Source organism: Condylura cristata, unplaced genomic scaffold (assembly GCF_000260355.1).
Source record: "Condylura cristata isolate star-nosed mole 26May11 unplaced genomic scaffold, ConCri1.0 scaffold00028, whole genome shotgun sequence".
NCBI lineage: Eukaryota > Metazoa > Chordata > Mammalia > Eulipotyphla > Talpidae > Condylura > Condylura cristata.
In genome coordinates this window covers 28,102,695-28,112,374 of record NW_004567129.1, presented here as the reverse complement: position 1 = coordinate 28,112,374, position 9,680 = coordinate 28,102,695, and the positions used below count along the sequence as shown (strand labels likewise).

Genomic DNA, 9,680 nt, shown 5'->3' with positions numbered 1-9,680 from the left:
AAAAAAAAAAAAGACAACAAAACAAAACTGGCTGAATCTCCCAAACCTGTGAGGTCCCCTGCCCAGTCCTGCTTTATGATGGAGAAACTGGGGCTAGAAAACGGAAGGTAACTGCCCAAACAGACGACGATCTAGAATTCCAGTACAGGCCTGTTCACTTCTATGCTTTGGGGCCCTGGGCTGGCTGTGGAAATGATGGACAAAGCTCCTAGTGGAAGAACCCAGAAGGGGTAAGAGGCGGTGGGGCCCCTACTGTATGGGAGGATGAGGATCCAGCTGTAAGCAGGAGGGTTCTGTGAGCTTTCGGGAGGGGGAGTGTGGGACTCCGGGAATGTGGATCTCCACGCGTGAAGGGCTCAGGTAAGCTGAATGAGAAAACGCGAGTTCCCAAGGGATGAAGGGCTTGGGAACCAAGTTGGTCTGGGGACGTCGGGCCCAGCAGGGGGCAGGCTTGGCTAGGGTCTTGGAAGTTGGAGAGCAGAAAGCGGTGGAGGTTGGGGTAAGGCGCTGGCACACGGTGCCCCGGAGCCGGCTCTCACCGGCCAGGCGTCCCGGAAGGGAACGCGCAGGAGGCCGTCGGGCAGCGGCAGGTCCGGCGCGGGGGCCCTGGGCAGCTCCGTGTAGACGGGTCCGGGCGCGCTTAGCGCCGCGCCCAGGGCGCACGGAGACTCGGCGGCCTCGTCCGCGATCCCGGGCTTCAGGCAGACCCTAAAGAAGAGGCGGCAGGGGCCGCGGGCGCTGCAGGGGGACCTAGGGGTCCCCGGGCCTGGTGCGGGCCGGAAGGAGTGGATCTGCAGTTCGAAGACGCCGGCCGGCTGTGCCTGGGTGGAAAGGGCGCAAGGGTGAGGGGGCCGGGGGCCCGGGCGTCTCGAGGGCCGAGGGGCCCTCCCCAGACCGCTGAGTGTCGCCGCCTCCCCTCCCTGCCACTCCCCATCCCGTCCTCTCCCCACCCCTTCGGCTCCGGCTCTGACCTGGGGGAGGCAAATAAGCGCAAGGATCACGGTCTGGGACAGCAGCTGGGGCTTCGGCGGCACAACCATGGCCTTGCGGGGTCTCGGAAACCGCAGCTGCCTGCGCGGAAGCCTTATATCCTGAGGGGACGGCTCCGCCCCTTCAGGCAGGGACCGGCTCTGGGGGGCCCTAGGGGAGGAGGTCGCAGGGTCGGGGAGCGCGCAGGAGCAGCCGCGAGCCCGCGCGCGGTCGAGGGCACGGCAGGGTCGTTTTTGAGGGTCTGCGAGCGCGAGCGCCGTGAGCCGACTCTGGCGGAAGCTGGAGGGTTGTGCCGGTGCAGAACCGTGAGCTGTGCGTGGTCGTGAGTGAGCGCGGCCGGAGGGGAGTGTGACAGGTGAGGCCGTGTGGCCGCGTGTGCAGGGCAGTGTGAACGACGGAGCCGGTTTGTGAGTGGCCCTGGGGGGGGGGGGGGCACGCGCGCAGCGCCCAGTCCTAGACGACCGAGGTGCGCGACCGTGTGCGCGTGGAGTGTGTACCTGAGCTCCTGCGCCCAGCTACGGCGTGAACCCGCGCCTCGGAGTCCGTGCAGGTGCCCGTGCGTGTGCTTGGCGGCGCCCTTCAAGGCGCGACTGCCGGGGCGAGTGTGTCGGGATCTCGTGGAGGTGGTGCCTGCCGGGGTGTAGCCGCGAGAGGACGCCACGAAGCGATGGGGGCTTGGGGGAGCCCTGAGTGTGTGTGCTTGTGTTTTCTCTTCCCCCAACAAAGGCACCCTCCCCTGCCCCGCATCACCGACGCTCCAGACGCGGGGGCGCGGGCCGGGGGGAGCGGGCGCCCAGCTGTATGTAAATGCCGCCATCTGCCGGGCGGCGCGCCCCTCCCCCTCGGGCCGCAGCTGGGCGCCCCGTTTGGTCTCCAAAGGTGTGAGGAGCAAATGGGCAGGAAGTGCGGTCTAGTCCCAGAGCCTGGCCCCTCACTCCAGGCTGGACGGGGGACGCCCTCCACCCCCGCGCAGAGCCCTCGGAGTTCCACGGCCAGGACAACAGATGCTCCAGCCCTGCTGGTGACCACTTCCTCTGTGGGCAGCCCTTCAGGGTACTCTCCGCCCCCCCCAAAATTCCATACTTAACAGCTAATCATTATGGCAGGAAATACTGCCCCTATGTGCATGTATGTAAAGTCCTTTTCTTTTGGACCAATAACTAACTAGTGGGCAGAGCCAGGCACATGGGGGCTGCCGGGTTTGAATAAAGAACTCAAATGTTTCCTTTTACTCCTGAGAAATACAGCCCCAACACCCCAGGCCCCACCGCAGTCACATCTACTTATTTACCCTGCCCCCATCTTTAATTCCATTTTCAGCATTCAGACTTCACCTCCTGCCCCTGGTTCCGCTCTCCCAGCCCTCACCACTCTGGCCCACAGGAACTCAGGGCTTCTCACCACCAAACTCAGACACCACGCTGAGCAGAGACCTAGCGACCCTGAGCAGGCACACCGACCCTGGGGAAAACATTCCTGGCAGAGAAGAGCCAGTGCAAAGGCCCTGAGGTAGGCTGCCTGGCACTCTCAGAGGTCCCATGCTTGCTCTCTCCTTGACCCCGGTCTCTGCACAAACACATCTCCAAAGCTGGGACACCCCAACCTGAAACAGCACTGCAGCTTCCCAAGTCACTGCACCACACTCTAGCTAGTCCTTCAGTGCTCAGAAACAGTGAGCATTGCCCAGCTCCTGTGTGAAGCACTAGCCAGAGGGCAGGGCCCTTTTTCTGTCACTGCTGAACCAAGTGCCCACAAAGAGGCTCGTGGTCAGAGCCTAGGAACATATGCCGAGAACTTTGCATGACATAAGTGCTCCCTCTTCTGGGGAGACAGATGCCCCAGGACCACAGACCTAGCAGGTGGGTTAGGGGGATTTTATCCATGTTGGGGTATTCTTAATGCTGCCGTCTTGCCCCTTGGGTGACACCATGGTGCAGCCATGGTGCCTAGAGCACGCTGAGAAAATGCCCTAGGCTGTACCACAGTGTCTGAGGGTCCCTGTGTGACCCGCCCCTCCTCCCCTCATGTCACCCCTCCAGTGGGCCTCTGCTTGGCGCCCACTGGACACTAGTGTGCCCAGAGCCTTAGCCCTTGGGATGGACACACCTTCCCTCGTGCCCTGTGGGGGACAGAGCTGTCACATTTCAAGACCACCTCCTCGGTGTGGTGGGACTAGGGGTGCCACCCGCTGAAGACAGGCAAACACACATTTGAGGGGCTTCCCAGGATCATAGTTCCCAGCCATGAGCCCCAATCTCCACTTTGGCTTTGGTTACTCGGCAGCAGACATGGTCTGGGCTCACTCCGGAGGCCATCGTCAGAAGCCATCGTCGAGCTAGGGAGACCCACACGTCGGAGGCACCCCCCAGGACTGCAGTCCATACCGTCTGGACACGGGGTGTGGAGGGGGCAGAGAATCCAATTCGTTGTTGATGTCTGTGCACCTCTGAAAAAGATCTAGACTTCAGAGGTTCAATCTGGCCCAGTGTTTCAAGTTCTTTTTAATTATAACACCAGGCAAGGTCTTTTAAATGAAAACTACCTGGCTGGTGCCAGCACCAGATGCTGGCTGCAGTGAGGGAGCTGGCACAGCTCAAGGCAGGGACGGGGTGGGGGAGCCGGAGTAAAGCCGCATGGGTATCTCCAAAGTGGTCGGGCCCTGTGAGTGCCCACGGGAGAGGCCTGCTCCACCCCGAAGCCTTGCCTCTGAGGTAGGCGCCACTGTTTTGTAGATGTGGAAACCGAGGCAGGACAGGGCAAGTACCCTGCTCTCAGCTCACTGCAGAAGGCGGCTGCTGCTGGACTACCCGAGGCGCGAGCCGGGCAGCCCCTGTGGCCACTTCAGGTGTAAGTTCTTGAGGTGAAATATTTAAGATTCGTTTCCACGCACATGGGCCACTTTCACACCCTCCACAGCCCTGTGTGGCCAGCGGCTCTGGCGCTGGACCGAGCAGAGGTGGAACATGGCCACTGCCCCTCCAGGGACCGTGTCTGCGCTATGTGGCCTGCTGGTCTCAGTGAGGGGCCAGTATTCAGAAGTTGGGAGGTTTAATATTGGGAGGACCCAATTTCTGGGTCCTCCCTGGTGGGGCAACAGGTTAAAGCACAGCACTATTAAATTGTCAGCAGCCACTGCAACAGGAGTTCGATCCCTGGCCAGGGAGAGACCCACATGGCACAGCAGACTGCTCCTGACGTGCCTGCTGCTCCCCCCCAGCAGTGTACTTCGTCTACCTGTTCTGCTCCCCGCTCTGTCTCTGGTGAGTCCTCTCACCCCCTGTGCCTCTGGCCTGTACCCCAGTTCTTGTATGCATAAAGAAATCTTTTTTTTTTTTTTTAAAGATTTATTCACCTGCGCATACAGAACTGGGGTACAGGCCAGAGACTCAGGGGCGGCGAGAGGCTTCACCAGAGACAGAGTGGGGAGCAGAACAGGCGGATCGACGAAGTACACTGCTGAGGGGAGCAGCGGGCGGGCCTCGCCATGTGGGCTCCTCGGGGCAGGCGGTAGGCGGGAATCGAACTCATGTGCAAGTGGCTTCAGATTCTCAGTGCTGTGCTTCAACCCGCTGCGCCACCAGGGAGGGCCATAAAGAAATCTTTTAAAATAAATAAAGTAAAACCCCCAATTTCTGGTTTCTGTTGAGACCCAGAAGCTGGGGCAACTCTGGGCCCACCTTCCCACAGGGGTGCAGTGGGCAGAGTTGCCCTCTCGAGGAAAGGTGACCTCGGGCCGACCAGTCTCCACTCCGGAAGCAACACTTCACGGCAGCCTGGCAGCTTTCCCAAAGCCCCGGCGCCGTCCTCCCCTTTCCTTGGCCCAGACGGGGGTGCGAGGCCAGAGAGGGAGACACACTCTTCGCAGTTCACACAGCTCAGAAGACACAGCTAGAGTGGGTGTCAGAGCCCCAGGCCAGGGCTATCGGTGACCGCGACCCGCCGAGGCGGCACTGCGCGCACTGGCCAGCCATTGTGCGGGCGGCCAGGCCCCAGGAGCGGCGACTGCACCCCCGCGCCCCACCGGTGACTCGGGACACAGGGGCGTGGCGTCTGGGTGGACTTTATTGGCCATGTGGCTGCCCACGCCTGGGTCTGGGAGCACCAGGGCCCAGGACCCAGGCAGAGTCTGAGGTGGCCCAGCAGTCAGGGCTGCTTGGCGCGCGGCCACAGGCGGCTGGTGAGCGAGCCGAGGAAGAGGTTCTGCTTGCTGGATCTGGAGAGCTCAGCCAGGCGCTGCTGCTCCTCCTGGGGTAGGGAAGACAGAGCGGCGGGGTCGGCCGGCGCAGAGCTCCTCCCGGGTCTCCGGCCTTCACCCGGGGTTACCTTTTACTTGACCCTCTGCCTGGTCCCGACCCTTTCCCAGACGCCCCACAATCACCGCACCATACCCAGAAGGTGCCAGGACCTAGAGGGGAAGCCCAGGCACCGAGAGCCATGTCTGAGCGACAGGAGCCCCCATGATCCCCAGGGCCTACCTGGACGCTGATCCCAGAGCCCACTGCGACCTGGATGCTGGGAGAACCCCGAGCCCAAACCCTGGGGCTCTTTAACAGACCATGCGATCCAGCTCTTGGGGCCTCCACTGCAGCCTGAGCCCTGTGGCCCCCTGGATTCCGGGGGACCCCATGGCCCATTCTGCATGGACACCTGCTTTAGGCCCTGCCTCCACGAACCCACCCAGAAGCTGGCCGCAGCTCGGCCTGGACCCCAGGAGCTGCTTTCCAGGCTCAGTCCTCGCTCAGTGTCACTTGCAGATGGCCAGGGTCACCCGAGATCATCAGAACCCCTCCCCTGGACCCATGGCTGAGAGGTCCTGCTTTCCAGATCTAATCCAAAACCAGAGTCCACAAAAAACCTGGGTCCCCAGATGTGAGACCATCGAGGATGACCCAGCGCCAGCGCATCAGAGGCCGGCGCTTCCAGCCTTTCTCGGAGCGGACTGTGGAGCCAGACCCTGTCCAGAGCCCTCCAGACAGCTTGTGTGAGAGAGGACTGGGGTGCTTCTGTCTCCTTGGGGTTGGGGTCTGGGCGCCCACCTGCTCCAGCCGGCTTTGCCGCTGTTTGAAAGCCTCCAGCGGGTCCTCCTCCAAGGCATAGTGCTCCAGCACCGTCCGGACGTCCTCCACGCCGTTCAGAGCGATAGCTGCGGGACGGCAGGAGGATCAGCCGCCACCGGGAAGGCGGGATGGTGAGGATAAAGGTCGGGCGCTGTGGGGAGCTGGGGCGGCGTGGGGCACCTCAACACTCTGCAAGGGCCCCTGGGAACATTCCTGAGCACCCCTAAAGCTCCCCAAACGCTGAGCAGCTCCTAAGGACAAGATGCTCACGGAGCGCCCACACCTCAGGCACCCCATCGCACGCGACAGACGAGCCAGATCAAGGGTCTGTTATCCCGCGAGGGGGAGGGTTCCAGGGTGAACGGCCAGGAGGCCAGGGGTCAGCCTCACTCTTGAGGAAGGCAGACAGGTCCAACAAGACCCGGTCATCGGAGTTGCCGTCCCAGGGCCTCAGGGCGACACCGTTGTAGGGCTGTAGGCGGAAGGCCTCCTTCTTGCAGTCCACGACCACCACCCGGGCCGGGTCCCGGTTCAGGCACGAGATATCCTGGAAGGGGGTGACAGTCGGGTCCAGGCCTGTGCGCCTTCCCGCCCCTCCTGCCGGGAGCCCCGGGGGTGAGGGAGACAGGAGACAGAGACATACAGCACATACACAGCCTCCGCGGGGGTGGGGCCCCCGAGACCAGGATGGGGTGATGACCCCCCCCAGAAGCTGGGGGGGTAGGGTAGTAAGAAGCCTGCATGGACCCAGAGTCAGGCACGCAGGATGACCTGGAGGCTCCCTGGGGAGGGAGCAGGGTGCTGTTGGGTCGTGACAAGCTGCAGGCGACCAGATAGCGGGACAAACACATGGGCAGTGACACCGAGGAGTCACTAGACGCTCACACACAGACCCTCCCACCCCCGATCAGAGCCTACGCTGAACTCCGAAGGCCTACACAAATCCCCGCCACGACATAGTGCGAAACCCCAAGACAGACACACCCAGGGGTCCCGGGCCAGCGCGTGGACTAGCGCAGTGGCACCAGCAGCCACCCGTGCGGGTCACGCCAGCGGCGCCAGAGACGCCCGGTCCAGACAGGGAAATGGCTTCAGCCTTACCCCCCTCACCTAAGTGCAGTACGTGAAGAGACCCCGTTACCCACCCCTGTGGCCAGGTGCTGAGGAAAGGGCGGCCCAGAGGCCAGCCCAGCGGTGCCTGGGCAGGGCCGAGGCATCCAAACTGGGTCCTCCCTCCCTAAAGACATGCCGGATACGCCGCCCCAACCCCACACCCCCGGCCTCGGCCCCCCGTGGCACCTTAACGTGGTGTCCGTCCATGTATCTCGTGGCGTCGCGAAAGAGGCGGTAAGAGATGAAGCCGTGAGGGTCCACACTGTCAATCAGCGGAAACGCCGTCTGGGCGGGCGGGGAAGCAGGGCGGTCAGACTGGGCCCGGCAGCTCTCCCGGCCCGCCGCCAGCTTCTCCTCGCCCGTCTCAGGCCTCACCATGCCCGTCTCTGACGTAAAAATGACGATTTCATACAAAGGCGCCAGCTGCTGAAACAAGGTCTCGATGCCTGGGCGCTTCTTGAACCTCCAGCCAGTGGCCAGCTGGGGAGGCAGTGAGGACAGTGAGACATGAGCCCGGAGGCCTCAGGGCCCCCCAGGGCACACCAAGGGCCCGGCCTGGGGGAGCCCCAGAAGCAGAGGGCTTCCCCAGGGTCTGTGCGGCTCCGGGGTCAGTTCCTGGCTGCGGCTGAGGGTCGTCGGGTCCTGGCCCGCTGCTGACCACGCCTATGACTGCGGGGTGGGGTCCCGCGCCCTTCTCACAGTACCAGGGGCGAGGCGGTGAGCGGAATCCCCCACCCCCAGGAATACACAGCAGAACTGGGGCTCAGCCCTCAACCCCAGCCTGGCTTTGGCGTCTGCGCTCAACCGCTTTGCCGCCACCCGGCCACCCGGGCCCACGCAGCGACCCGACCGCTGCCTTCCCCAGGACACACCGACCACTCGGGGTGCAGGAGGACTCCAGTGAGCTCCAAGACCAGCGTGTAGGGCGGCTGGTAGTAGGGCTCCCGCAGCGGGTCCGGGAGAAGACACGGGCTGGTGGGCTCGATGATCATCTGAGCGGGAGGGAGAACGGGGACGCTCAGACAGGGCCGGGGCAGAGGGTGGCGAGCTGGGCCGGGCCCGGGCTCCCGCTCACCTGTCTGTAATCTTTGAAGTATTTGTATGTGCGGCGCAGCTGCTGTACCAGAATGGGATCTAGAGGAGCACACAGAGGGGTGCGGGTGAGCGCCGCTCAGCCTCCCCGACAGCACACAGCTCGTTCACTTACCGCCGAGACAGGTCGTGCGCCCAGCCCAGTGCCAGGGCCCGGAGGCAGCACGCACACCACCACCGGGCAGGACACACATTCCTTCCCTGCCCAACTTAAAGCTGCCCGGCACCCCCGGCACGCAGTGCGCTCACCTAAACCCACACACGTCTACAGCTGCCGCACGTCCACCGTGGGCCACCGGGCTCCCAGGTCACCCTGCATCAAGCCAGGGCGGAGGCTCCTGCCGAGGTGACGCACACACACATGCACACTTCCGACCGCCTCCTCACTAGGGGTCCGGCAACCCCCTGGCGGAACTTCGGGAACTCTGTGGTGCCTAGTGCCTGGGGGCCCAAAGGCTGTCTAGCCGCTACGGCACACCGCACACCCCTCACCGCTTCCTGGCCCAAAGCAGCAACAGGGCAGAGGCTGCAAAACCCTGACTCAGATAAATATACCAAGTCCAGTTTGAATCAGGACTTCTATGACTGCACGCTTCAAAACGGCATTCTCAGTCCAGGGAGCTATTTCTAGACTTTTAAAAAGCAAAACATCAGAGACAAACACACACGTTTCATACTAGTGTGCGCACCTGCCTCACTGAAATCAGAATATTGGCTTCTTCAAACCAGGCTACAGCTGTCGGCTAAACACTATACTTACCCCCATGTCCAGGTTAAAGCTCACGTTAACATGCTGGTCTGCAAATTCCCCAGCACAAACAGGTAGCTTTCTGGACCTGCCATTTTTATTCTTCTCCAGGGAAGAGGTGTGACAGCAGTGACAGCTAATCTCTACTCTCCATTTGTCAGAAAGGCCCCACTAAAAGCTGGTTAACCAGAAGGGGACGAGAAGGAGGCATTGTCTTGGAAATGAGGAGCAGGATGGGCAGTGGCTGGGGGGTGGGGGCTGTCATAAAGAGGGGGATAGGGGCTGCAGAGGCGCAGATCTAAGGCACAGGAAGCCATGTGTCCCCGGGTGGCAGACAGCAGCTTCCCCCAAGGCTCCACCCTGGACTCCCCTCCCCCATCCTTCCTGACCATCTGCTGGGGCTGAGGGGCCAGGGAAGGGGATAGCGCTTTGTTATGCATCTCCCCAAAGCCTTCCAGCTGCTGAATCCCCCCTCCCCATCACTCAGGAGGAGGAGTTGGGGCATGTGATGGAGAAGGCAACAACTGTAACTGGCAGAGCTTGGGGAGGGGTCAGAGAAGCTCCGAATCTGTGTGCTTGTTTACTCACCATTGTCGAATTCATCAGGAATCTGGGAGGCAGACAGAAAAATAAAGGGTTTTGGACAGCAGAGACAGAACCCATCACACCCAGAAAAGGCA

The 9,680-nt window shown here is 62.2% G+C and overlaps 2 protein-coding genes across 2 annotated transcripts in view; both read right to left on the bottom strand.

Moving 5' to 3' along the window:
• DLL3 (delta-like 3 (Drosophila)) overlaps positions 1 to 1,040 on the bottom strand; it is a 7,313-nt gene extending 6,273 nt beyond the window's left edge. Inside the window, exons 1-2 of the mRNA XM_012730497.1 lie at positions 972 to 1,040; positions 540 to 821 (exon numbers count right to left, since the gene is read on the bottom strand). Coding sequence (XP_012585951.1) covers positions 540 to 821; positions 972 to 1,040 — 351 coding nt within the window. The remainder of the gene's footprint in view (positions 1 to 539; positions 822 to 971) is intronic.
• A 3,994-nt stretch (positions 1,041 to 5,034) lies between these two features.
• Positions 5,035 to 9,680, bottom strand: part of TIMM50 (translocase of inner mitochondrial membrane 50 homolog (S. cerevisiae)) — a gene marked incomplete at its 5' end in the record, with an annotated part of 6,364 nt that continues 1,718 nt past the window's right edge. The window contains 8 exons of the mRNA XM_004690311.2: positions 5,035 to 5,235; positions 6,027 to 6,133; positions 6,438 to 6,594; positions 7,347 to 7,445; positions 7,536 to 7,640; positions 8,033 to 8,152; positions 8,236 to 8,294; positions 9,589 to 9,610. Coding sequence (XP_004690368.1) covers positions 5,134 to 5,235; positions 6,027 to 6,133; positions 6,438 to 6,594; positions 7,347 to 7,445; positions 7,536 to 7,640; positions 8,033 to 8,152; positions 8,236 to 8,294; positions 9,589 to 9,610 — 771 coding nt within the window. The remainder of the gene's footprint in view (positions 5,236 to 6,026; positions 6,134 to 6,437; positions 6,595 to 7,346; positions 7,446 to 7,535; positions 7,641 to 8,032; positions 8,153 to 8,235; positions 8,295 to 9,588; positions 9,611 to 9,680) is intronic.